Source organism: Strongylocentrotus purpuratus, unplaced genomic scaffold, assembly GCF_000002235.5.
Source record: "Strongylocentrotus purpuratus isolate Spur 01 unplaced genomic scaffold, Spur_5.0 spur5_scaffold_3, whole genome shotgun sequence".
Classification (NCBI taxonomy): domain Eukaryota; kingdom Metazoa; phylum Echinodermata; class Echinoidea; order Camarodonta; family Strongylocentrotidae; genus Strongylocentrotus; species Strongylocentrotus purpuratus.
In genome coordinates this window covers 25,370,651-25,394,118 of record NW_022145609.1, presented here as the reverse complement: position 1 = coordinate 25,394,118, position 23,468 = coordinate 25,370,651, and the positions used below count along the sequence as shown (strand labels likewise).

Sequence of the window (23,468 nt, the reverse complement as noted above, 5' to 3'; positions counted from 1 at the left end):
CGAAAATCATTGAAAGCAAATACATGTACCTGAAGAGTATTCCTTTTCTCCAAACAATGTGTCCAATGAAATTAAAGATTTTAAGAACAATGCTTTTCTCGAAAAGAATATAATGTGTACGAGATTTACTACATTGTTCTAATCCTGGCTTGAAAGAAAATATTTTAAGAATAGAATTTCCCCCCTAAAACAATAAGTGTCCGAGATGCGCTTCTTGGGTGATAAAAAGAGCTGTGCCTTAGATTGTTATCTATTCATGTTGTTTAATCCATTAAATCCCTTTGAGTGAACTCCTTTTTCCCTACGAAGTGAAATGCGCCCCCTTTTGTTGATCCCGACCCTGATAATAATCTCTATCAGTTGTTTCCGGTTCGGCTTGAATATGCTTCTTGGCTGACCGCTGCATGAGTAGCCTGCGTTTCAAAATACCGAAGGGGAAAAACAAACATTGTTATCATGCGTTCAGTTTCTACAAGCAGAAGTTATTGAATATAGGAAAAATATTGTATGGTATAATGTTTAATCCTTTCTTGGTCTACTGTGTTAGTGAAAGAAGCAATATATATATACAAGTATAATTATGTGGAGGGCGGGGGGGGGGGGCAAGTGAACCTATAACACGGGCGAATTCAGTACTCTATACTAAAAATAAAAACAACGACAAAACAAAAAAAATAGGGGGAACAGTTCCAAGAAACTATGACTGATTTTAGCAAAAAGATCTTGTAAGTGAAGGGGTGCAAACTTAAAAGATGGGCTCAAAAAGTGAAACAATTTGGGGCACTTTTTCTTGTGTACTTAAGGCATGTCGCATTGGGATGTAAAAGGAGTAGAGGTCGGATGCATGTGCCCTTGCCCTAACCCCTTCTAAAAAAATAAAAAATAATCCGCCCCTGGATATACAGATAAGTGTGATTTATATTCCTACTATAAAATGTTGATTCAAATCATTCATATTTTCTAGTATCGAGGAGATTTCATGTTCTTGATGTGGTATTTAAGAAAAGTCTAAAACACTTGAATTTTTACTTTTAAATATATTCTGTTTTAAGGCTACACATGGCTCTCCATAATGTTTAAGTCAAACTTAGAGTAAAGTTCGACTTTTAGGATCTCTGTGAAACACCCCCTGGTCAGGCCTCTAAGATTAGCGGAGCATGATGTTTACTATGATCGGACTATGATACACGACTTCTTTTCTAATCGTTAAAAGGCGAAAACAATAATCCTGATAACAGGCCTATGTGATTATTTTTTTTCATTTTTTTTCTTCTTTTCGCTGTTATTGTTGCCTTGTTTTTTATGACAATTTTTTTTTTACCGTTGCTGTTGATGTTCATGAAGTCATTGTTGTTACATAAGGTATACTCTTGTTTGCCTTTCCGTTTCCAGTATTCACGCATTACTGCCATATCTAATTAAGATTTCAAAATATCACACAGCACCGTGCATGGATCTATCCGTGTTAAAACAGTTTATGTGTTAATTGCATAATTAGCCCATTTATATTTTTAATGGCCAGCTGTCAACAAAACACTGCTGTCAATTATATTTTATGATATTTTCCGGCCGGCCGCGCCTAATGAGTTGTGATTTAAGATATTTTGTCATTGTTTATCTTGTTTGATTAGTTTTAACAGCGTTTATCAATCAATTTAAGTTTTTAAGCCAATTTGATTAGCGTGACCTTATTAGATCAATGCATGTTGTGCAACAATGCACACGCTTTAGGATATTTTTTTTCAGAAACTGGCCAGTTCACCAATATCTTCTATTTCTGGATTGAAACTTCAATGAACCCCTTGCATCGGCATCTGTCTCAAGTTTAATCCCCCTTTGCATAGTTTGCTGTTGCACGTCAAAAATATTTGTTAAAGTTTGTTATCATAACAAAGTTTAAATGTTACTTAATGACCCAGCTGATATTGATATAAAATAATAGTCCCAAAGTTTTGCCTCCTCGCTTCGCTCGCTCGCAAGTAACTCATCATGATTAACTTTAACTATATGCTATCTCGTCTAATTTGAAGAAGCAGAACAACGAAAAAGAAACGATATTAGGCCAAATAATTAGATCAAACTTAATGAGAAACAAAAAATAAAGCGTTTTTTGTTGTTGTAATGCTGCAACACTCCTGGACAGGCCATTGATAATTATGTTTGAGTCAATACACAATGGCCTACAACCAAATTTCAGAAATAGTTCTGACCTGCCCATCGTGAATGTATGGAGAACCCTTGTATGACCGTGCATTATCTTAAAGTGACTAGGTAACATTGTTGAAGGTTGATGAGAAAAACTGTATAATTTGTGTATAAAATGTTACTTATTATATTCCTTCTACTGCAACCCTCTAGCGTGCAATACGTCACCGTTTTCACGAAGTGGCCTCAGTGGCCAAAATCGTTGAAATTTTTAATTTCGAGTTTTGACCGTTTTTGAGCAATGTATATAAATGTCTACAACTTCAGTAATTTTCAAAGTCTAATCTTGCTTAATTACGTCATACGTGACGTCACGAAACGTATCACAAGCGGTACAACTGGCAAACACCGTTTTCACGAAGTGGCCTCTTACGCGCAAATGTAGTCTGCTGTTGATAATCGTACACGAACCGGCTCCGCGAAGCCTTTGTCACAGATGCCGGTGCTTCTGGCGGAATTGTTAGATGAATCTGACAGCCCTAGGTAATTATTTTCACTTATTTTAAAACAATGTTATGCATCGTTCAATAATATCGTCTGTAGCAGTATAAACAAACTCATATTCTAAACGGATATCAAGTTACGAAATGGCGAGATAGGTCATTACAGTCCCACGCACTGTTTTCTGCGTGAGTTGTATTGTCGGTCTACTAGTATGCAGATCTAGTAGTACGTAGTACTCGCCTACTTCTATACTAGTACTCGCCTACTTCTATACTAGTACTATCAACAGAGTGCTACTAAGTATTAAGTAACACAGTATCTTAGATAAGCTTGAACATGTATAAGTGCAGGAGCAGTTACATGCAATAACAACAATGTCACGAGTCACAAGGCGAATTCGCTGAAGAGTGAAGCCCATGCCAGGGCCGGGCAGGGGAGATATCATTAATAATAATTTTACATTAACTATGTTAACTGATTAAGCAGTACCAGACCAAGCCTCCAAGGCAAGGCCCAATTAGCCAAGGGCACATTTTGGTTAAAATTCAATGTCAATGTTGATATGACAATGCCAAATCATAAAATGGCAAATGCGACGTAGGAGTTGAGTCTAGGCTCGAGCGCGAGCCTAGAGTCTAGATCTACTACGTTAGTACTTACGTACTCCTAGTACTAGATTTAAATGTTACATGACCCCCTCGTAAGCTCTTTCCATGTTCATGTTATAAATACGAGACTGAGACTTGCATAGTAAAGCCAGGTATGCTTGAATGAATAAACAATTTTGTGCTTGCTAATAATTTAAAGGGAAATCCAACCATGAGAATTGAGATGAAGTGGCTTAATTTCAGCAAATGCAGAAAAATGAAGCAAATACATTTCATGTTTCTTCCCGGTTTTACCAGTAGAATAGCCGGCTGAGAGGACCATCACTAGCACTCCCAGGCCCAGTGGCTGATGTCTAAGTAGGAGTTTGACGTGGAGAGCTTTTAGCATGTTGTTGAGGTACTAATGGATGGGGGGGGGGGGGGGGGGGGGTCAACCTAGCATAGGCTGGAGCGGCTTCTTATACAATCGGCTTTATGCTCATAAACGCATGCCTGCTCTTAATTAATTTGCTTTAAAGACAAAGATAAAGCTGATGGTATGGGAAGACGTCCACTACAAATTCCTCCCTCTTTATTGTGCATGATATTTTCATTTTGCCACCAAAGTTGTGGTTGAGCTACTTAAGGTGTACCTTTTGCCTTGGACTTAGAGGATGACAGGCTTTTTGTTTTGTTGGGGGGGGGGGGGTTGCTTATAATAATAGTACTACCGTAGTTGCTTCTGGTATAGCGCACATGTCCGTCACGTTGTAAGGGGGGGGGGGGAAGTTAGCACTAATTTGGGTTGAATCATCCCATGTTTGCAAGACTGAGACTTAATTATGCAAGGTCTTCTTAATTGCTTTAGATAATGATGTGCTTGCTAATAAGTTAAAGGGATATCCAACCGTGAGATGAAGTGGCTTGTTTGAACAAATGCAGAAAAATTAAACAAATACTTTTCATATTTTTTCATAGTTTACCAGTAGAATAGACAGCTGGGATACGCAAGAGATGAGGGACCACTAGCACCCCCAGTGGTTGATGTCCATGTAGGAGTTTGTGCAGCTGATGTGGAGAGCTTTTAGCAAATTGACAAGGTATGTGTGGTAAGTAAATTAGCTCCAAAAGAAAAGTTATAGATTGGGAGTTGGGCTGGCGAGGGGGAGGGGTCAATCTTAAGCAAACAAATGAACTATTTTCATTTACATAACAATGATCCATGGACAAAACTATGCTGGGAAGTAATTTTCTAATGTGCGCAAAGTGGTGGGGGTGCTAGGAGGGCCCTCCAAAGATGACGGGTTCCCAAACACTCAATTTTTTTCATAAACGCATGACTGATCTTGCTTTGAAAGGTTTTAGGCAGTTGATGGTATTGTAAGGCATCAAACACAAGTTCCTCGCTCTTTAATGTGCGTGACAGACATTCATTTTGCCAACATGTCATGTTTGAGCTACTTATGGTGTATCAACTTATAAGATGACAGGCTTCATCTTATATTTTGTATTTTTCTTATTGTTTTTTTTTCATAGGGGGAAGGGGGTGAAGAAGGAGAGTTACACTAATTTGTGTTGTTTCATCACAGAAAAAATAAAATAATATGCATTAACCTGATACCTGTAATTTTTTGAAGAGATGCGATTTTAAAATCATATCATCCCAGTATAGCTTCCTGTACGAGCTGTGTTGGGGGTTTTCTGCATCCATCATGAGTTATCAAATATATTCTCCTTTTAACCCAGCATCTTCACCCTCTGCCCTTGAACTGATTGCTTTTCCAATACCACGGTTTGGAGGTCAGACCAAACGACTGACCGACCGACCGACTGAATAGCTAAGTCCCCTCAGTCATCAAAGGTAAGTTTTAACCTAATTTGTTACATTTTATATTGTTTATATATGAAATATTTTATAATTTTGACTGGCTTTAATGGGAATATGAAACTATATTGCCCAAATACAATCATATTGGCCGGGTCGAAGACGAGGGCAATATGGTTATGTTGAGGGCAATATTGTCTCATATCAACCAAAATGTGAGCCAGTCAATGTTATTATTATCAATTATCCTCTTCTTATATTTCAAGTATCACTTATACATGTATCATGTACAAGTACCCAGATGTGAAACGTATGAAAATATGCTCTTATATTACCCGCTGCTACATCACGCGTGTCTTTATACGATAATTGCACCATAAATAATAATGAATGATATTATACGCTTGACTAACTTTGAATATTGATCCTTATTGAGTGGTCTTTCTGAAAGTTGATATACGGTAATAAAGTTTCTTTCAATCTGGCAGACAAGTACATGCAAGTGCATTCATTGTTACTTACTGGGTTTATAACATTCATCACAAATTTGCTGATAACCTGCAGATTTTATATCTTCTTTAGATATGAACATATCAATTCAATGATTGACAACAAACCCAGTAATACATATGGAACCCTATCATATCATCTTCAGTGGTTGATAAATACTGTATAGATGTCCGCTACATTTTTTATTGAAATGGAATACAATAGTACCATACAGACCATGGAGTATGCTGTCACAATTTTTTAAACAATATACCAATCCTCCCAACCTAAAAGTGTTGAACACAGGAAAGCCATTCATATTTTGAAAAAGGAGTTATACCACTCTGATTTCCTACCAGGAATTTAGTGCCACAATGTCACAAATTGCATTCTAAGTGAATAAATGGTGCAACAGTATTTATAAAACAATTGCAAATCTGCTTTTCTACTCGGTGCATGCTTCACTTTTTTTCTGTTAAAAGTAGACCTTAAATTCATATTCTGATTTTCATTTATATTTACTGTATATTTCAAAATATCAATTTAGGACAGAGTAAAACCACTTTTTATTTAATACCCGTTTCTAGGTTTCATTCCTGTTTTATGAAATAAAATTACTATGTCCTCTCTACTTATCATTGAACAGAGTTATTGATAACTTGATTGTAACAATCTTTTGTCAATTACCTCTTAGGATGGACAAAAATACAGAAGTTATTGTTAGGTGGGATCGTGATGGAGAGATCAAATGTGGCAAGAAACGAGATCTTCGATATAACGGAAGGCTTAGGGTGGGTTCAAGAGTCACTATGAGCTAGATGGATGTGGACTGGACGGGGACTGCAACGCTGACAGGAGACTCTGACTCCGAATGTGCCTCCATTTAGAGGTTTTGTGGTCTAGTGGATAAGTCGTTGGACTGTGGATCACAGGATCCATGGTTCAAGTCCTGCCACAGCAGTAATGTCTTTTGGCAAGATATTAATCTAAATTTGCCACTCTGCTGTGAGCACTGAAAGCGGCTGCCTAGCAGAGCCAGGGTAATAGTTGGAGCGCCTTGAGCATATTGTTATTATTATTTTGACAGTGACAACCTCCCTCCTTCCTCACTAAGAACAGCACAGACTAAGGTCATCCATCATATGAAAGTTGCATGTAAGAAGTTTTAATCCCATAAACTTACAGTGTTGTATGTTTTTAGAAGGATTTGGCATGTAGGACTAATATTAATTGCTAATAGTTTATATTTCAAAGGGCAATCCAACCTCTGTAACAAGTTGATTTATGTTAAAGCAGAACAAAATGAGTGTAATAGACTGGTAAAAGTTTGAAAGAAATCAGACATAGAATAAGAAATAATGGTTGAAAAGTTAGATTACAACATCTATGTAAATCTCAGATCTGCAATTTTATGAGGCAACAGGGACGTATGCAGCTGACAACTTTGTATGTCATACACACAACATATAAATAATTAATGATTTTCTTTTAAGCTCCTCTTCCATTGTGGCAGTACTCAAACTATATTGTAACCCTCCCTCCCCCTAATCAGTGGCCTTGTGAATTTGCATTTCAGAATTTTCCAAGAACACCGGTACCCCCTTCTTTATAGAGCTACCATGTTGTATTTTTTGCCATGAGTGTGGGCTACAGTTAAATAAGTTGCAATTTTGATATTCAAACATGATTCATTACACCGGAGTGTTGGCTCAGTCAGTAGAGCGTCCGCCTCACAACCGGGAGGTCGTGGGTTCGAATCCCGGCCGCGTCATACCAAAAGACGTTAAAAGATGGGAGTTGTTGCTACCTTGTTTGGCGTTCAACAATAAGGGATAGAGCAACGTCGATCTGGCGCTGCTCAGTGGCTGCCGGGCTCACGATCAATTGGGCAAAAAGAATTTCCGTTTCGGTTTAATAAAATTTTGAGTGAACTATTAGGCTATTATTATTATTATTATTATTATTATTATGATTTATCAATTTTTAATGATTGTACATGTAATTGTGAAATGAACTGTACAAAAACGATTCCAGTTACTGTATATTGCAAAGAAATAAATGCAGTCATAATCAAGATGAAAGTATTAATCTTAAGATTTGATTGCTTTGTGCTATTCAACGTTTATTCTTATTTAGTTAGATTTGTTTATAGGAGAAATGTGTCTGAGAGAGTAATGTACTAAAATGATAATGACTTATGTGACAACAAAGAGGGGTAATAAACGATAAAGATAAAGAGAGAGAAAGAAAGAGAAGGAGGGGGATGTTCTTGTTTGCATGAGAGAGCTAGAGAGGAGAGAGAGAGCAAGAAAGAATTGAGAAGAAGTTGTACATAGTGCTTGGTGCGCCCCCCCCCCAAAAAAAAAGTATACAAATATGCTATTGATCATTGACAAAAATATTCAATTAAACTTAATCACACATGAAGCAGGACAGTATATACAATTTCCATAACAGGCATTCAGAGTCACTAACAAATTATTGCATTTCCTGCATTATGTGAAGGATTCAAGATGAATTTCTGGATGGGGCAGAGTGATGCGAGTTTAACATTGAATATAGTGCTGTGATTTCGAGGAAACAGAATTAGCTAGGTATGACAAATATAGTTTTATGGGTGGGGAGGGGGGGGGGGGAGGGGGGTGGGTAGCAAATGGGCATTGCTTTGCACAGCGCGCACGTCAACTGGGACGGTTCGTAAAAACGAAATTTCACATAACCAACAGGGGAAACGGGGCCGCGTAAGCTGCGGGGCCACTACGTGAAGACGAGCCTAAGCGTGGATGTCAAGTTTTTCGTTTTCACGAACCGTCCTCTGACTGTCCTCTGTGATTGAGGTCTAATTATTGTTTAAATAAACATTATTTCCACGTAAAACTTATATCATTTCATTCTGTAGATAGTGTACTATCAAGATATCCAAAAAAATGAATACCATCACATACTTTTTCCCCGTAAAAAACAGCGATTGTAAAAAAGTGAAACTTTAAACGCGTTTATCTCAAAATTTGTTTCTGTACGCTAAAACGCTCTTGGGACACTTCGTGAAAACGGTGACGAATAAATCCTGAACAAATTCTCAAACCACAAAGATATTTATGGTTTTCTTTAAAAGGCGTCCCTAGTCAACACCTTCTAACAGTAAATTCTCTCCACCATTTTTGAATTTGAATTTGCTTTGCCATATATATATATATATATATATGTATTCTTCTCCAAATTTATGTATAAGTTTCTTGGTATTCAAACAGAAGAACAGATGGCTGTTACTTTTCAAATGCCAATATACTACAGTTAACTAAGGTGAAACCTACTTCAGGGATCACCTGGGCCGTTGCATAAAACTGACTATTGATGGTAACTTTGCCATCAATGGCAACTACCATGGTAACAGGGCTCAACAGCCAATCAAAATCAAGGTCCCCACGGTAGTTAACATTGATGGCAAAGTTACCATCAATTGTAAGTTTTGTAAAACGGGGGGGCCCTGTATATAAAGATGTCATTTGTTTCCTTGTACAGTGTTTCCTGTTGAAACCTATACTAGATACTACCTGCAGACAAAGACCCCATTTCTTGTCTCCTTTGAGTAGTGTTTATGTACAGGATTGACTGAATATGGGTCATTTTCAACCCTTAAAATGACATTATCCATTTCAGAGCCATCAGAGCATGCGCGTGCCAAAACAGCCCAACCTCGAGTCGTCCTGACCAAGCTCTTACCCTCGTCCATGGAAGATGAGCTCATTCCAATGAAGCTGGACGGCAGAGGGAAGAAACGGGGAAGGGGATCGGTCAATTACTGTGAGATTTCCCCCAGCAACAGCCCGCGCCCCCGTCCCTCAACAGCCAATCAACCAGACAATGAATGGGCCCCTCCAGCCGCCGCTCCCGTTGCTGTTGCATCAAGCAGCAGGTCACCGTCCCATTCCAGAGCCAAGGCACCTTCACCTGTTCCAGAAGCAGCTCCCACAGAATTCGCTCCCATCTTTATTGAGAGGAACGAGGCAGAGGAGGCGGCAGCTGCAGCAGAGACAGAAGAAGAGCGTAAGCACATTGTCAACTTTTTTAATGCTTGAAAACGGCGTCATCTGACACATACTTCACCGATGATTGCTCTTATTTCATCAAAGGTATAAAGGAAGGGTTAGGAATGGATGTTATTTTAGGTTTAGGGTTAGGTATGGTACAAGGTCCAGGGTTGATGATTCGGTGAATGTTCGAAATCGACCACGGAGCAATCGTTGCTGGAGCATGTATCATAGAACTGAAAATGGATCCCTTGCTGTGTGTATGCAACTGTTGTACACTGTAGTACAAGGCCCCGTAACACAAGCAATTCATTGTACAATTGATCTTTTGCGATTGATTGCACATGGTGATCGATCCTCTCTGTGGTCTTAATTTTTATGCCTCCGCTACAAAGTAGCTGGAGGCATTATGTTTTCGGGTTGTCCGTCCGTACGTCCTATTCTCGTGATCGCGTTATCTCAAAACCCATTGAAGAATTCCCGCCAAACTTGGGTCATGTATGTATCTTGCAGGGCCAATGAACTGATTAGATTTTTGGGGTCATTAGATCCAAGGTCAAAGGCCACATGGCCCATTATGTATGCAAAAATAGCTTGTGATCACGTTATCTCAAAAACCCATTGATGGATTCCCGCCAAACTTGGGTTATGTATGTATCTTGCAGGGCCAATGAACTGATTAGATTTTGGGGTCATGAGATCCAAGGTCAAAGGTCACATGGCTCATTATGTATGCAAAAATAGCTCGTGATCACGTTATCTCAAGAACCAATTGATGGATTCCCGCCAGACTTGGGTCATGTATGTATCTTGAAGAGGCAGTGAACTGATTAGATTTTGGGGTCACAAGGTCAAAGGTCAAAGGGCACAGTGCCTATTTTGTATGCAATAATATAGTTTGTGATCGCATTGTCATTAAAACCGATAGACAGATTACTATAAACTCGAGACATGTACAATGTATGTATCTTGCAGAGCCAACAAACTGATTAGATTTTAGGGTCATGAAGTCTAAGGTCAAAGATCAAAGGGTCAAACAGGTTTATGAGAAATAGCTTGTAATCACGATATTCTGAGAACCTGTTAATGGATTAGAATCAACTTGAATTTGAAAAATTGATCTGTTTTAGTTTATAAAATGGCTCTATGGCGGAGGCATCACTTTCTAGTTTTTGTTTAACTGAATTAGTTACCTGCCATTCCACATACCTAGTCACACCTGAAAGACATGATAACAAATGAATCATAGACTTAAGAATTGCACACTTTTGATAATTATTCTGGCATTTACAACTGCTACAAGTGACTACCTGCAATCCTATCCCTATTATGTGACCCAGCACCACAAAACCACCAAAAAAAAGTAATCAGAAATTGTTATCTAGTTGAGCAATGATTCTAAAAAAGGGATTCTCAGCTTTAAAATGATGTATAACTCATCACATTTGGATTTCCCTAACCCAATTTTAAAAGAGAGAAGAATGCCCAGTCAAAAAGAATGTTACTTGTGGTTGATGTTTAGAGCCAAATATTCTATGAATATTTCTAATATATGTGTTGTTCTTTGATCATCAGGACCTGCAAAAAGGGTAAAGAAGGAAGAAAAGCCTAAAAAGAAAAAAGGCCAGACGGATGCAGAGTATGAGGGTAAGCTTTCTTGTTATTAAGAGCCATATAAGATTTATTTTCGTTTAAAGCTATGTTTAATAATATGTTCTATTTGTTGTATGTCCACTTGGAACTACATTAACATGAGATATGATATGTAAATACCACGCCGAGCTAGGCGGAAGGATACATAAATAAATGGTCTTACAATTTGGCTACTATGCAGTAACTACATCGTCTGCCAGACTCTATCATTTCACCGAGTCATATATTATTACAACATGGTGGCAGCGGAAAGGTGAATACCATGCTAATAATAGATAATCGGACATTAGCTACCGCAGTTTTCCTCGACTCGAACTGAACTAAATGAGAACTAGCTGCTATGTAAAAGTTTGGTCGTCGACAATTATTGCCAACATCGATGTTCCCGCACTGCACCCCACTGCGCAACCTATCGTCTGCATTACCCGGGTACGAGCCACCGAGCCTCCGCTAATGCCGAATATCACTGGGAACTGTCTTCCTCGCATAATGTGCATGTAGCACTGATCGCTACACACAACAGACCGAGAGAGGAGGTGTAACGGCAGTGATTGGAACAGCTTCCATCGGTTTTCTTATCCGTGATCAACGCGGACGAGGACGTTGTGTAGCACTGATCGCTACACACAACAGACCGAGAGAGAATATGTAACGACAGTGATTGGAACAGCGCCCATCGGTTTTCTTATCCGTGATCAACGCGGACGAGGAGGCGACCTGCTTTCATCAAACTCAAAGTCAAAATAATCTCAGCAGCAGCTAGCAATTACAACTACCTTAGATCGACGTCGGCCTGATCCATTATCGGTTCCAGCTCTTACATCGACGTCGGCGTGAATCTACAAGTACAAGCATCGCCTTGGACTTTGTAATCGTCTAGACTCTAAGTTAGGCCTGGACCTATCTATATTTTGGACCAGATCACCGATCCAACGCTTCATCATCGCATAGACAACAGGACTGATCGAGGCCTGATCCATTATCGGTTCCAGCTCCCATCGCCGTGCATGCGACATCGCACAAGCAAATGAAGTTGTGGTTGTGTCTTTGTGAAGTGATTCGACATTTGTGACAAGACAATTCAAGAAAGACAAGGCTCTAAATCTGACTTTGTTATTATCTAGATTATTACTAGAGGTCTAGATAGTCTACATCTGGAACATCCTGAACAAAATAACAAATGACAATAGACCTAAGAACAGATTACAGGGAGGTATCCTGTGATAAGTTTGCTGTCTGATAATTCAATTAATCATGATGTGATTGTGAATGTTGTGCCTTTGTTGAGTGACTAGACCCTAGACTTCTAGACCCTAGATCTATATCTTATAACTTAGATCTAGAAGTCTAGAAATCTAGTCTAGATTAAACTTTGTTATAAATACTATGTTAGACTCTACAAGTAGACCTAGACCTAGTCCTAGTCTAAAAATCCTTGACCTTGTAAAGTCTAAGATAAGGAGTCTAATTTCTAGTAGACTCAAGGATATCATCTGGCCCAAGCCAGGCACTACTGAATACATGTGTGACTCAGACTTAGACCGGTGCTCTAGACTATAATGGTCCAGATTTATATAGACTAAGGGTTTAATCTAAACCTGGTCTAACACTAGCAGTTGGGTTTGGATTTCAGTTCAGCACCTGTTCCGCGAGGAGATCTCTACTGTGTAAGACTAAGAGTCTAAATCTGGGACTGAGTACCAGTTAGGGATCCAGATTCCAGGTCTGACTTTAGCTTTAGTCCTGGATCATCATTCTCAATTGTAACTAGACTAGAAGTCTAGATCTAAATCGAAGTCTGCTGGTGCTGATATCAGTGTTTTAAACTCTGTTCTTGTAGTTTTGTGGTAGACTAAGTACACATCTACAGTAGACGTAGATTACAGAGGTAGACGTCTATATAGTGCAGAGTGTAGGCCACTATATTTTAGCCTAGCTATACGAAAATCCCAAAATACCTAAACGGGACCTAGTCTGGACCAAATGAAAGATCAGTTGATGAGTTGGGTTTCAGGTTCAGAAAAGTTAATAAATAGTCCAAGTATTCAGGTGTATTGTGACAATTTGTGTACTTATTGTTAGACGATAAAGTGTGTATGCTCGTAATTGATTTTGCCTGCTAATTTGATGTGAGCAGCATTCAAGTACTTCCGACCAATAGGTGAATTACTGCTAATACCTGGGCATATTTCTATTTATGCAAATAACTTTCGGCCCGTTGACAATTATTGATGCGTGTTTTGTGTGAGGACTTATTTTGATCACGTACTGTAAGACGGACTGGTTTTGTTAGACTTATCGAGTTGCAACGCATTAAATATGGCGCGTCTCCCTGAAATGAATTGGCAGATGCCCGACTTGGCAAGTGGATTCTCTCTCTTTAAGCAGCGCATGGAACTATGCTTGAAAGATTTAGATATTACGGATGAAGTGAAGATAGCAACAAAGATAAAGATTGCTTTAGGTGTAGAAGGTTTGCGACGCCTCAATGCTTCAGGTCTTAGTACTGCAGATCAGGATAAACCAGAAAAAGTATGGGATTTTTTCGAGAAGCAGTTGAAAGTCAGTATTAACTTTCGTATCCACCGTCTTGAACTTATGAGGTATAGGCAGAAACCCGAAGAATCCATTGACGATTTTGTGACCCGCTGTAGGGACAAAAGCCGCCAATGCACTTTCACAGATGCAGAACTCAACGAACGAATAATTGAACTGGTAATTGCATCTACGCATTTTGATGGTCTGCAGCGAGATTTGTTGCAGAAACCAGCAGGCCACCCCCTTACGGATGTGGTCACACTAGGAAGGCAATATGAGGCCATTGCTGCTGGCAAGCAGTGTCTGGCAGACCTGACCCCAGTGTCAAACATTGACGCGTTTAGTAGGAAACCACAGAGACCTAGCAAAGATGGCAGACCCAGAATGAGTGAGCGCAAACAATGCGGTAATTGTGGACTGCATCATCCTCCCAGAAAATGCCCAGCATATCATGATAACTGCAAGTACTGTGGGAAGAAGGGGCATTGGGCCAAATTCTGCAGGTCCAAGTCAGATAGAAGACGTGGACCGAGCCATGAGAAGGTTGACACTTCGCCTCTAGAAGTGAATGAACAGATACCCTCTACCCATGAGGAGGATTGTGTCCCTCATCATTTCAGCACGATAGTGATTTCAAGCATGGACACCAAGGACGAAGAAGAGGACAGGGAAGCTTTCGCAGTATTAGATATCGCTTGTCCGTACAAGGCCGGACAGCATCACCTGACGGTGAAGATAGATACTGGAGCAGGGGGCAACACACTCCCTCTTCGTATTGTAAACAAAATGTACCCCGATGGCCAGTGGCGCTCTATTGTAAGGCCACGGCGCGTCCGGCTCATGGCCTATGGTGAAACGGTTATCCCTTGTATCGGTTCTCTTGATCTCAGGTGTCAATATGACGATTCAGGTTGGAGTAAACGGGAGTTTTTCGTGGTCGATGTACCAGGACCTTCAATATTAGGCCTTTCAAGCTGCAAGGCCCTTAAGCTGGTCACTCTCCACACTGTGAAACAATGTGTTGAAGCACTAGTAAATGTTCCAGGTCAAGCACCATGCATACGGACAGTAGACGACCTTATTTCACAGTGGCCGGGCCAATTCGACCGCATAGGTAACTTCAAGGACCCAGCTACCCTTCTGTTGAAAGAAGATGCAAATCCGCACATAGATGCCCCACGGAAGTGCAGCATTCATATCAAGGATAAGTTAAAAGCCGAGCTTGACAAGATGGAAAAACAGTGTGTAATTCGTAAGGTAACGCATCACACTGATTGGTGCAGCTCTATCACTACATCAGTAAAGAAGGATGGATCAATCCGGGTGTGCTTGGACCCCAAGCGCCTGAATGAAAGTCTCAAGCGGTGCCCTCACAAAATCCAAACACTCGAAGAGATCAACCCATCATTTGCGAATGGGAAGTTCTTCACTAAGTTAGATGCGAAATCTGGCTATTGGTCAGTGCATCTGAGTGAAGATTCACAAGAGCTGACTACATTCCGTACTCCGTTCGGGAGGTATTGTTTTCTTCGTCTTCCGTTTGGGCTTTCAACAAGCCAAGATCTATTCCAACAGCGAATGGATGACATAATAGGGCAGACCCAAGGATGTGTTTGCATAGCAGACGATATAGTCGTCATGGGCAGGACGGAAGAAGAGCACGACCTAAACCTCACAAAGCTGCTTGAGGTGGCCTCAAAGGAGGGACTCGTATTCAACAGCAGCAAATGTGTAGTGAAAGCGAGCTCGATCAACTTCTTCGGGACGATTTACTCAGATCAAGGAATCAGTCCCGATCCCTGCAAGGTGGAAGATATCCACACAATGCCTACCCCACAGGATAAAGAGGACCTTCAGAGGTTTCTAGGCATGATGAACTTCCTGTCACCCTACATCCCGAACTATGCAGACCAAGTCGCTATTTTGCGTGATCTCATGAAGAAAGATGTCCCATTCATGTGGCAAGAGGATCACCAGGAGGCATACTGCCAGCTGAAGAAGGCTATTCAGCAAGACAGCTTGCTGAAGTACTACGATCCAGGGCTACCTGTCACCCTTGAAGTAGACGCTTCATCCAAAGGATTGGGAGCATGTCTCTCACAGCGTGGAAGGCCTGTGGCATACGCCTCGAAAAATCTCTCTCCCTGCCAAGCCCAGTACTCAAATATTGAGAGGGAAACACTGGCACTTGTCTTTGGGATTACCCGATTTCACACTTACCTCTTTGGGAGAGACTTCAAGATACTGACTGACCACAAACCACTTGTGACGATATGCAGCAAGCCACTCACAAGTGCCCCGCCCAGGCTACAAAGGCTCTTAGTGAAGATTCAAGGATACAACTTCACAATTGAACACAGACCAGGAACAGAGATGATTATTCCTGACACGCTCAGTAGACTGCCAAATCCGACGAAGGCAGAAGACATTACGCTGGATGTCCACGTAGAAAGCATACTACTGGACGAGGTTGAGGACCCATTGGGTATCGATCTGCTCCATTTCGGGAGCCTCAAGCAAGAAGCACTTCAGAAGGAGACTACCAGGGATCCTATTCTACAGCAAGTGAAAGAATTCACTCATGCTGGTTGGCCTGCAACTATTCAGGAACTTCCAAACGATTTGCGCCCATTCTGGCCATTTCGTGATGAACTAGGCATGTCTGGAGGTGTCCTCTTCAAAGGCAGGCAGGTGATCATTCCCCAATCTATGAGACAAGATATCCTTGAGCAACTGCACAAAGGCCATCCGGGCATCGAGAAGATGAGACTCCTAGCGCGCCAGTCGGTTTACTGGCCAAACATAAATCGCCAGATTGACGAAAGTGTCAGATTGTGCAACCAATGCCAGGAAAGGATGCCTGAGCAGAGAAGGGAACCACTCCTTCCTCATGAAATCCCTATCACACCTTGGACCAAAGTAGGCATGGACCTGTTTGAGTTGAATATGGTTCAGTATCTTCTTATAGTCGATTATCACTCGAAATTCCCAGTCGTACAGCGGTTGACTTCCACAACGAGTGCAAGTGTGGCGAATGCTGTAACTGGCATATTTGGCCTTCTGGGATCTCCTACAGAGATTATGTCAGACAATGGCCCACAATTCATCGGTGCAGCTTTTCAGCAAATGTGCAAGGAATGGGGAATTACGCATCAGACCTCCTCACCAAGGTATCCCCAGTCAAACGGACAAATAGAGCGTACGGTCCGAACAGTGAAAGAGATCATACGGAAAACACAGACAACTGGAGAAAGTACAGCAGCAGCTCTACTAAACCTACGATGTACTCCAGTGGATGCCCATCTTCCATCCCCAGCCGAAATGATGTTCGGCCGCAAAGTCCGAACACTACTTCCTGCTAACCTTGATTCGAATACAACATATCAAGGACAAAAGAACCAGGAACGTTTGGAGCAGCGCAGGGGACGCATGAAGACAGACTACGATGCGGTTGGAAGCAAGCAAGAGCTCCAGCCACTCAGAGTAGGACAGAAAGTCCGCTTCCTGGACAAAGAATCCCACACTTGGATTCCAGCTGAGGTGACAAACTTATGTAATGATCTACAGGCCAGGTCGTACATAGTCACAACCCCAAATGGCACGCGACTCAGAAGGAATAGGGTACACTTGAGAGATGTCCCACAAATGCCTCGTCTGGCAGAGCCAACTAAAGATGCGCGCCTAGCTAACACACCTACCCCAATGAACAAAAAAATTGCAGACGGACTTGACCATGACCAGTCACTAGACCACCAGACAGGATCCGAGACAGACCCTTACAGAACACGTTCTGGACGCATTAGTAATAAACCTGTCCGTTATCGTTAAACACTACCAAAAACAATTTGAAAGAAGAATTAAAACACAAAAAGTGACAGACTAGATTGAACAAAGGTTCCAGTTTATAATTAGAATCTCACATAAAGACACTTCATGTATATTGGATAATAACCAAAAAAATGTTTACTTATTCATAGCAACAACAACAACAACAAACAAAAAAAAAGAAAAAGAGAAGAGAGAAATAGCATACAATGATGCTAATGTAAAGAAATGTGCCCAATGGTATCTTTATGTTAGATAATCAAGCAACATAACTTTCTTGAATACAGTGTTTTGTGTTGAGTTATTATAAATGTTTTAAGAATATGAGAACAAAGTTGAATATATGTAAGTACAATTTACTTCTAAATGGCCAAGTTTGGATTAGCAAATAAGAAGTTGGAAATGTCAATATAGAAGAAAAAAAAAACTGTATAGGCATGTGTTTGCTGATGTATATGTAACCGCATAGTTTTATTTTTTATCATTTGGTTTTAGGTATTCCACGTAATAATTTCTCCAAAAAAAAGGACTACTTTATGGATCTAAAGTAAGGTTGCGAATTTTGGTTCTTATGAATCATAAACATATTCTTACTTGGCAATCAGTCGGGCATATGTTAAAGTATTTTTAAGGTATTGGTATTTGCAAAATGTTTGCTTGCAGGTGTTTGGAGTTTCAAGAGGTTTTATGATTAACTGTTATAACTTTTCTTCGTTATTCATTTAAAAAAAAAAAAAATCTATTGTGAGGGAGATGTTGTATGTCCACTTGGAACTACATTAACATGAGATATGATATGTAAATACGACGCCGAGCTAGGCGGAAGGATACATAAATAAATGGTCTTACAATTTGGCTACTAATCAGTAACTACATCGTCTGCCAGACTCTATCATTTCACCGAGTCATATATTATTACAACACTATTCTGCTTCAGGGAATAATTTTCCTGGTATCGCATCGCAATTTGCTATGCATTTTTGCATGACTGCTATACAAAATATCTTTTGTGTAGCAGTTTTCTTCCATAGAAATGTACAGAATTTCATTTGAAATATTTATCCATCGGCTGAAATTGCTAATCAAAAAATTTGAGGAAAATTATTCCCTGTGCTTTATATGTTTTATCAAGGTACATAAGAATTTAGTGGCATTTTATATGTTGCCTTATCTTATACTTGCATTATTACAAAATCAAAATATTTACCATTACTATGAATGTAATGTTGATATAATAATTGTAATAATAATAATTGTAATGTTGATATACTACGATTATAATGTTAATTTTAATATTAATATGATTATAATGTTAATGTAATATTAATATGATTGTAATGTTATCTCAAATTCCATATTATGAAATTATTTTTCGCTCTGTCTCAACAGAACTTATGGACACACCCACTTTCAAGAGGTTCAATGCTGCTCTTGATGCTGTGTTCGAAAATTCAGAAGACATGGAAGTAACTGTTGACACTGGTAAGTTCCATTTTTTGCATTGTTGAAAGGGGAATAACCACAAAGAATTTGGATAGATGATTTTTTAGTGAGTCATAATAATAATGACAATGACATAATAATAATAGACCATGACGCCTCTACCTCATAGGGACACCATGGGATACCCTTGGTAAAAATTCATCAAACAATCATTGCTGGTCTTCATAAATGTCTTAGCTTCCAGGGTGCAAAGTCAGGAACAAATGGTTATGTTCATTCAAGCCATAATCTGACAATTGTAACAATTTGGTGTCCCATTAGTGACAAATTCTATTTCCAATTGTTTATCTGTATCATGATCAAGTATCGGTAATAAAGTTCTTTCGTTCATTCATTTAAAATATATATTTATATACTTATAATCCTCCTTCAGGTGATGAAGAAGACGAGGAGTATGCCCCTGATACACTCGTATCCAAAGCACTACTGGCTGAACTGGTCAATGAAGCAGCCAAGCTCAAGTCGTTGGATGTCATGAACCAGGTAATCTTTTTTTATTTGATTGATTGATGTGAGGATAGTCACTATCACTCAAGACAAGAATGGAATATTTCTCAGACTTTTTAAAAACGTGTTGAAATACAGAACTATAAAAGTTGAAATTTCTTTTAGGGACAGAAGGTTTTCCCATCTAAGCTTCATGAATTACTAGAATTTACTGTTATGATTCAATTATATTGCGTCATGAATCTTGTGCAAATTTGTACAGGTCGAAGTTGATGGTTTCATATATTTTTTAGAGGACATTTTTCCTAATAAAGAGATAAATGCAAGCCAGCCAATGATGATTATTCCTGTCAAAGAGTTTGTTCTACAATCATCTGCTGATTTTGTGAATTCCTCGTTGCTGAGGTTGGCTCTTATTATCTCTTTATTTGATGTGTTGTGACTTCAGGGCTATCCTCTTTGGAAAATGTCACAGAAAAAAAACAAAATATTGCTGTTGTCATTAGAGAGTTCAAAACAGTCCCAATAAGGTAAATCAGGAGGAGAGATCTGAGTGTTATAGGGATTACAATTTGCTTTACTCCTCCCTGACACAAATGATGCCAAATGTAAATGTAATGGACCAATAACAATTAATCTGAATCTGAATGATCATAATAAGTAGAGCCAAAAGCACCAAAGACCTTTGTTGTTGTTAAACATTGTAAACATTAAAAAGACCAACTATATTTTCTTACATGATTTTAGTTTTACAGATATACCTGGGGGTGTTTCACAAAGATCTTAAGTTGGACTTAACAATTCTGGAAAGACATTAGCATCTTTGAAAATATTTTGTAAAAGTTATTTTAAAAGGCATTGAATGTTGATTCAAAATATTTTCTATTTTCAAGGAGATTTCATGTTCTTGATGTGGAATTTAAGAAAAGTCTAAAATAGTTATTTTTGCTTTGAATATATTTTATCTTAAGGCTACGAATGGCTCTCCATAATGTTTTAGTCCAACTTAGAGTTAAGTTTGACTTAAGATCTTTGTGAAACATCCCCCAGTAATACTTTTTTTTTTCAAGATTTATTTTATCCACACCCAGGTCCCACTATCACCATTTTGTTTGTTTTTCAATAGATAAGAACAGAACGCTTAGTGAGGTTACTGAACATTCTTGAAAGGAACATCAGAGATGGTACGAAGCTCAATCCAAACGATCAGGACGAGCAGAACCCTCGCGAGCAGCGCTTGTGGCGTGAAGTGACCATGGAGCGGGTGACCCGGTCAGTGGATTCCTCCCTCATAGCCCTCTACATCATGACCTCTGAAGACATGCCCAAGGAGGTCTTCATTGAGGACGTCATCGATAGACTGTCTCAGCTGGCCAAGTTTCAACTCACCAACACCATCTACCCGGAGTTTGACCCTGTCTACAGGGTGAACCCCAAGAAAGGTGAGCGATGGTTGCATAGAATTATCCATTATATTATTCAGATTCTTTGGATAATACGTGAAATCTTTCCATTTGCTACTTTTAGATATGGGGGGGGGGGGGGGGGGGGGGGAGAATGCTGCTTAGATATTTTGAGCATTATAACTGGTTAACTGCTGAATGTTTTAATTCCTATTGGCTGAGTCCTGGGTCCTCCAACCTCCAATTTCCTGTAGGTAATGGTTTAAATGGCAGTTCATCTACTATAGGGTTATGATAATAAAGCTTGTGAGAACAGTTCAGAATATCTGGAGATGAATATGAAAATATAAGCAACTAAACATATTAATAACTAGTTATTCAAAGCTAGTATGATTCTGTCCAAACAGATAATAATTAGGTCTGTGTTATGCTGATTGTAGTGCATATTACAAAGAGCAGTTTATATATCATATGTAGAGAGCAGAATATACCCTTTCATGTTTCAGCAGAAATACAGTTCATCAAACTTCAATAAATTCTATAATGTGATTAGGTACAGTGAAACCTGTACATAAAGACTGCTCAAGCGAGACAAGAAAAGTTGTCTTTGTAGACAGATGGTCTTGATGTACAGGTTCCTTCAGTACATCTTTCTATGATATATTTTCAAGGGAAACAAAAGTTTTAGCCGTTATAGACAGGTGGTCGCTAAAGCAGTTTTGACTTTAGGTGGTACACTATGGTTTGGGTGTTTACTTAAAAGTAATGCCTTCTCAAGTTCTGAATACTTTCGCAAAATAGATGGCAGAAAATCAATATTCCATTCGTTGCTAATTCCTGTGTTCATCATCGATTATATGCCATAATTCATAATTTGTTTTTCTTTCAATCACGCAGAGGTGATAGCCACCCATACAAAGCTGAAGAGAGCCAGGGCGGGCGAGGTGAAGGAGAAGTCTGTTCTCATGGTGTACAACAAGCTGTGCGCTCTTGTCGCAAATCTTGCCGAGCTTCTAAACCTCCAGATTCTCACCGATTCTACGGTCCTCCTGGTGAGTGCACTGATATGTTTAGGGGATCGAATGGAACATGACTTGAAACGGGATAAGATTCTTAAAAGAGTACCAGAATCCTCTTGTATTAAAAAGTTGTGACTGAAAAAAATTAATCACAAAGTCCAAAATACATGATACTGATTGGGTTAAAGATCAGTTGCATTTACACACAAATTGTTATGCGAGAAGCACAAAATTTCCCTTATTTTCAACTGTAAATACCTCTTGTTGCCTCCATTTCAGCTATAAATACCTCTTGTTGCTTTCAATCCTTCAGCCTTTTTTTCTTCTCCATATAGTTAATAAATGAAATCAGTGACAATGACCTAATGATTATAGTTATTTTTATGCCTCCGTTACGAAGTAGCCGGAGGCATTATGTTTTCGGGTTGTCCGTCCGTCCGTCTGTACGTACGTACGTCTGTACGTACGTACGTACGTCCCGTTCTCGTGATCGCGTTATCTGAAGAACCGATTGATGGATTCCTGCCAAACTTTGGTCATGTATGTATCTTGCAGAGCCGATGAACTGATTAGATTTTGGGGTTACGATGTCAAAGGTCAAAGGTCACAGGGCTCATTATGTATGCAAAAACAGCTCGTGATCGCGTTATCTGAAGAACCGATTGATGGATTCCTGCCAAACTTTGGTCATGTATGTATCTTGCAGAGTCAAAGAACTGATTAGATTTTGGGGTCATGAGGTTAAAGGTCAAAGGTCACAGGGCTCATTATGTATGCAAAAACAGCTCGTGATCGCGTTATCTCAAGAACCGAGTAATGGATTGCTGCCAAACTTAGGTCATGTATGTTACTTGCAGAACCGATGAAGTGATTAGATTTTGGGGTCACGAGGTCAAAGGTCAAAGGCTACAGCGCACATTATGTATGCAAAAACAGCTCGTGATTGCGTTATCTCAAGAACCGATTGATGGATTGCTGCTAAACTTAGGTCATGTATGTTACTTGCAGAGCAGATGAACTGATTAGATTTTGGGGTCATGAGGTCAAAGGTCAAAGGCCACAACGCACATTATGTATGCAAAAACAGCTCGTGATCGTGTTCTCAAGAACCGATTGATGGATTCCTGCCAAAATTAGGTCATGTATGTTACTTGCAGAGCCAATGAACTGAGTAGATTTTTGGTTCATAAGATCAAAGGTCAAAGGTCATGGGCTCATTATGTATGCAAAAATAGCTTGTGAACACATTCTCATTAGAACTGACAGATGGATTACTATTTAACTCAGGACATCTTGCAGAGCCAATGAACTGAGTAGATTTTAGGGTCATGAGGTCAAAGATCAAAGGGTCATATATGTATATGAGAAATTGCTTGTAATCACGATATTCTGAGAACCTGTTAATGGATTACAATTGAACTTGAATTCGAAAAATGTCTTCTGTTTTGGTTTGTAAAATTGCTCTATGACGGAGGCATCATTTTCGACTGCGCGCAGTC

At 39.5% G+C, this 23,468-nt stretch overlaps 1 protein-coding gene, 1 long non-coding RNA gene and 1 other non-coding gene across 4 annotated transcripts in view; 2 read left to right on the top strand and 1 right to left on the bottom strand.

Moving 5' to 3' along the window:
- The first annotated feature begins 2,602 nt into the window (after window positions 1–2,602).
- On the top strand, window positions 2,603–7,222 carry LOC115928764. 2 transcript variants are annotated; one of them, XR_004066210.1, is made up of 5 exons: window positions 2,603–2,688; window positions 3,555–3,654; window positions 4,215–4,336; window positions 4,983–5,097; window positions 6,245–7,222. It is a non-coding gene; the product is annotated as an uncharacterized LOC115928764 (long non-coding RNA). The 2 variants fall into 2 exon arrangements; XR_004066209.1 differs by lacking the exon at window positions 2,603–2,688 and having other exon boundaries at window positions 3,252–3,654.
- Window positions 7,223–9,176: 1,954 nt separating this feature from the next.
- LOC105439653 (nipped-B-like protein) overlaps window positions 9,177–23,468 on the top strand; it is a 55,659-nt gene continuing 41,367 nt past the window's right edge. Inside the window, exons 1-6 of the mRNA XM_030996168.1 lie at window positions 9,177–9,597; window positions 11,157–11,228; window positions 18,987–19,079; window positions 19,474–19,583; window positions 20,674–20,989; window positions 21,848–22,002. Coding sequence (XP_030852028.1) covers window positions 9,192–9,597; window positions 11,157–11,228; window positions 18,987–19,079; window positions 19,474–19,583; window positions 20,674–20,989; window positions 21,848–22,002 — 1,152 coding nt within the window. The 5' untranslated portion in view covers window positions 9,177–9,191. The remainder of the gene's footprint in view (window positions 9,598–11,156; window positions 11,229–18,986; window positions 19,080–19,473; window positions 19,584–20,673; window positions 20,990–21,847; window positions 22,003–23,468) is intronic.
- Window positions 12,128–12,225, bottom strand: Mir5994 (microRNA mir-5994). Its single transcript, NR_130634.1, has one exon. It is a non-coding gene; the product is annotated as a microRNA mir-5994 (primary transcript).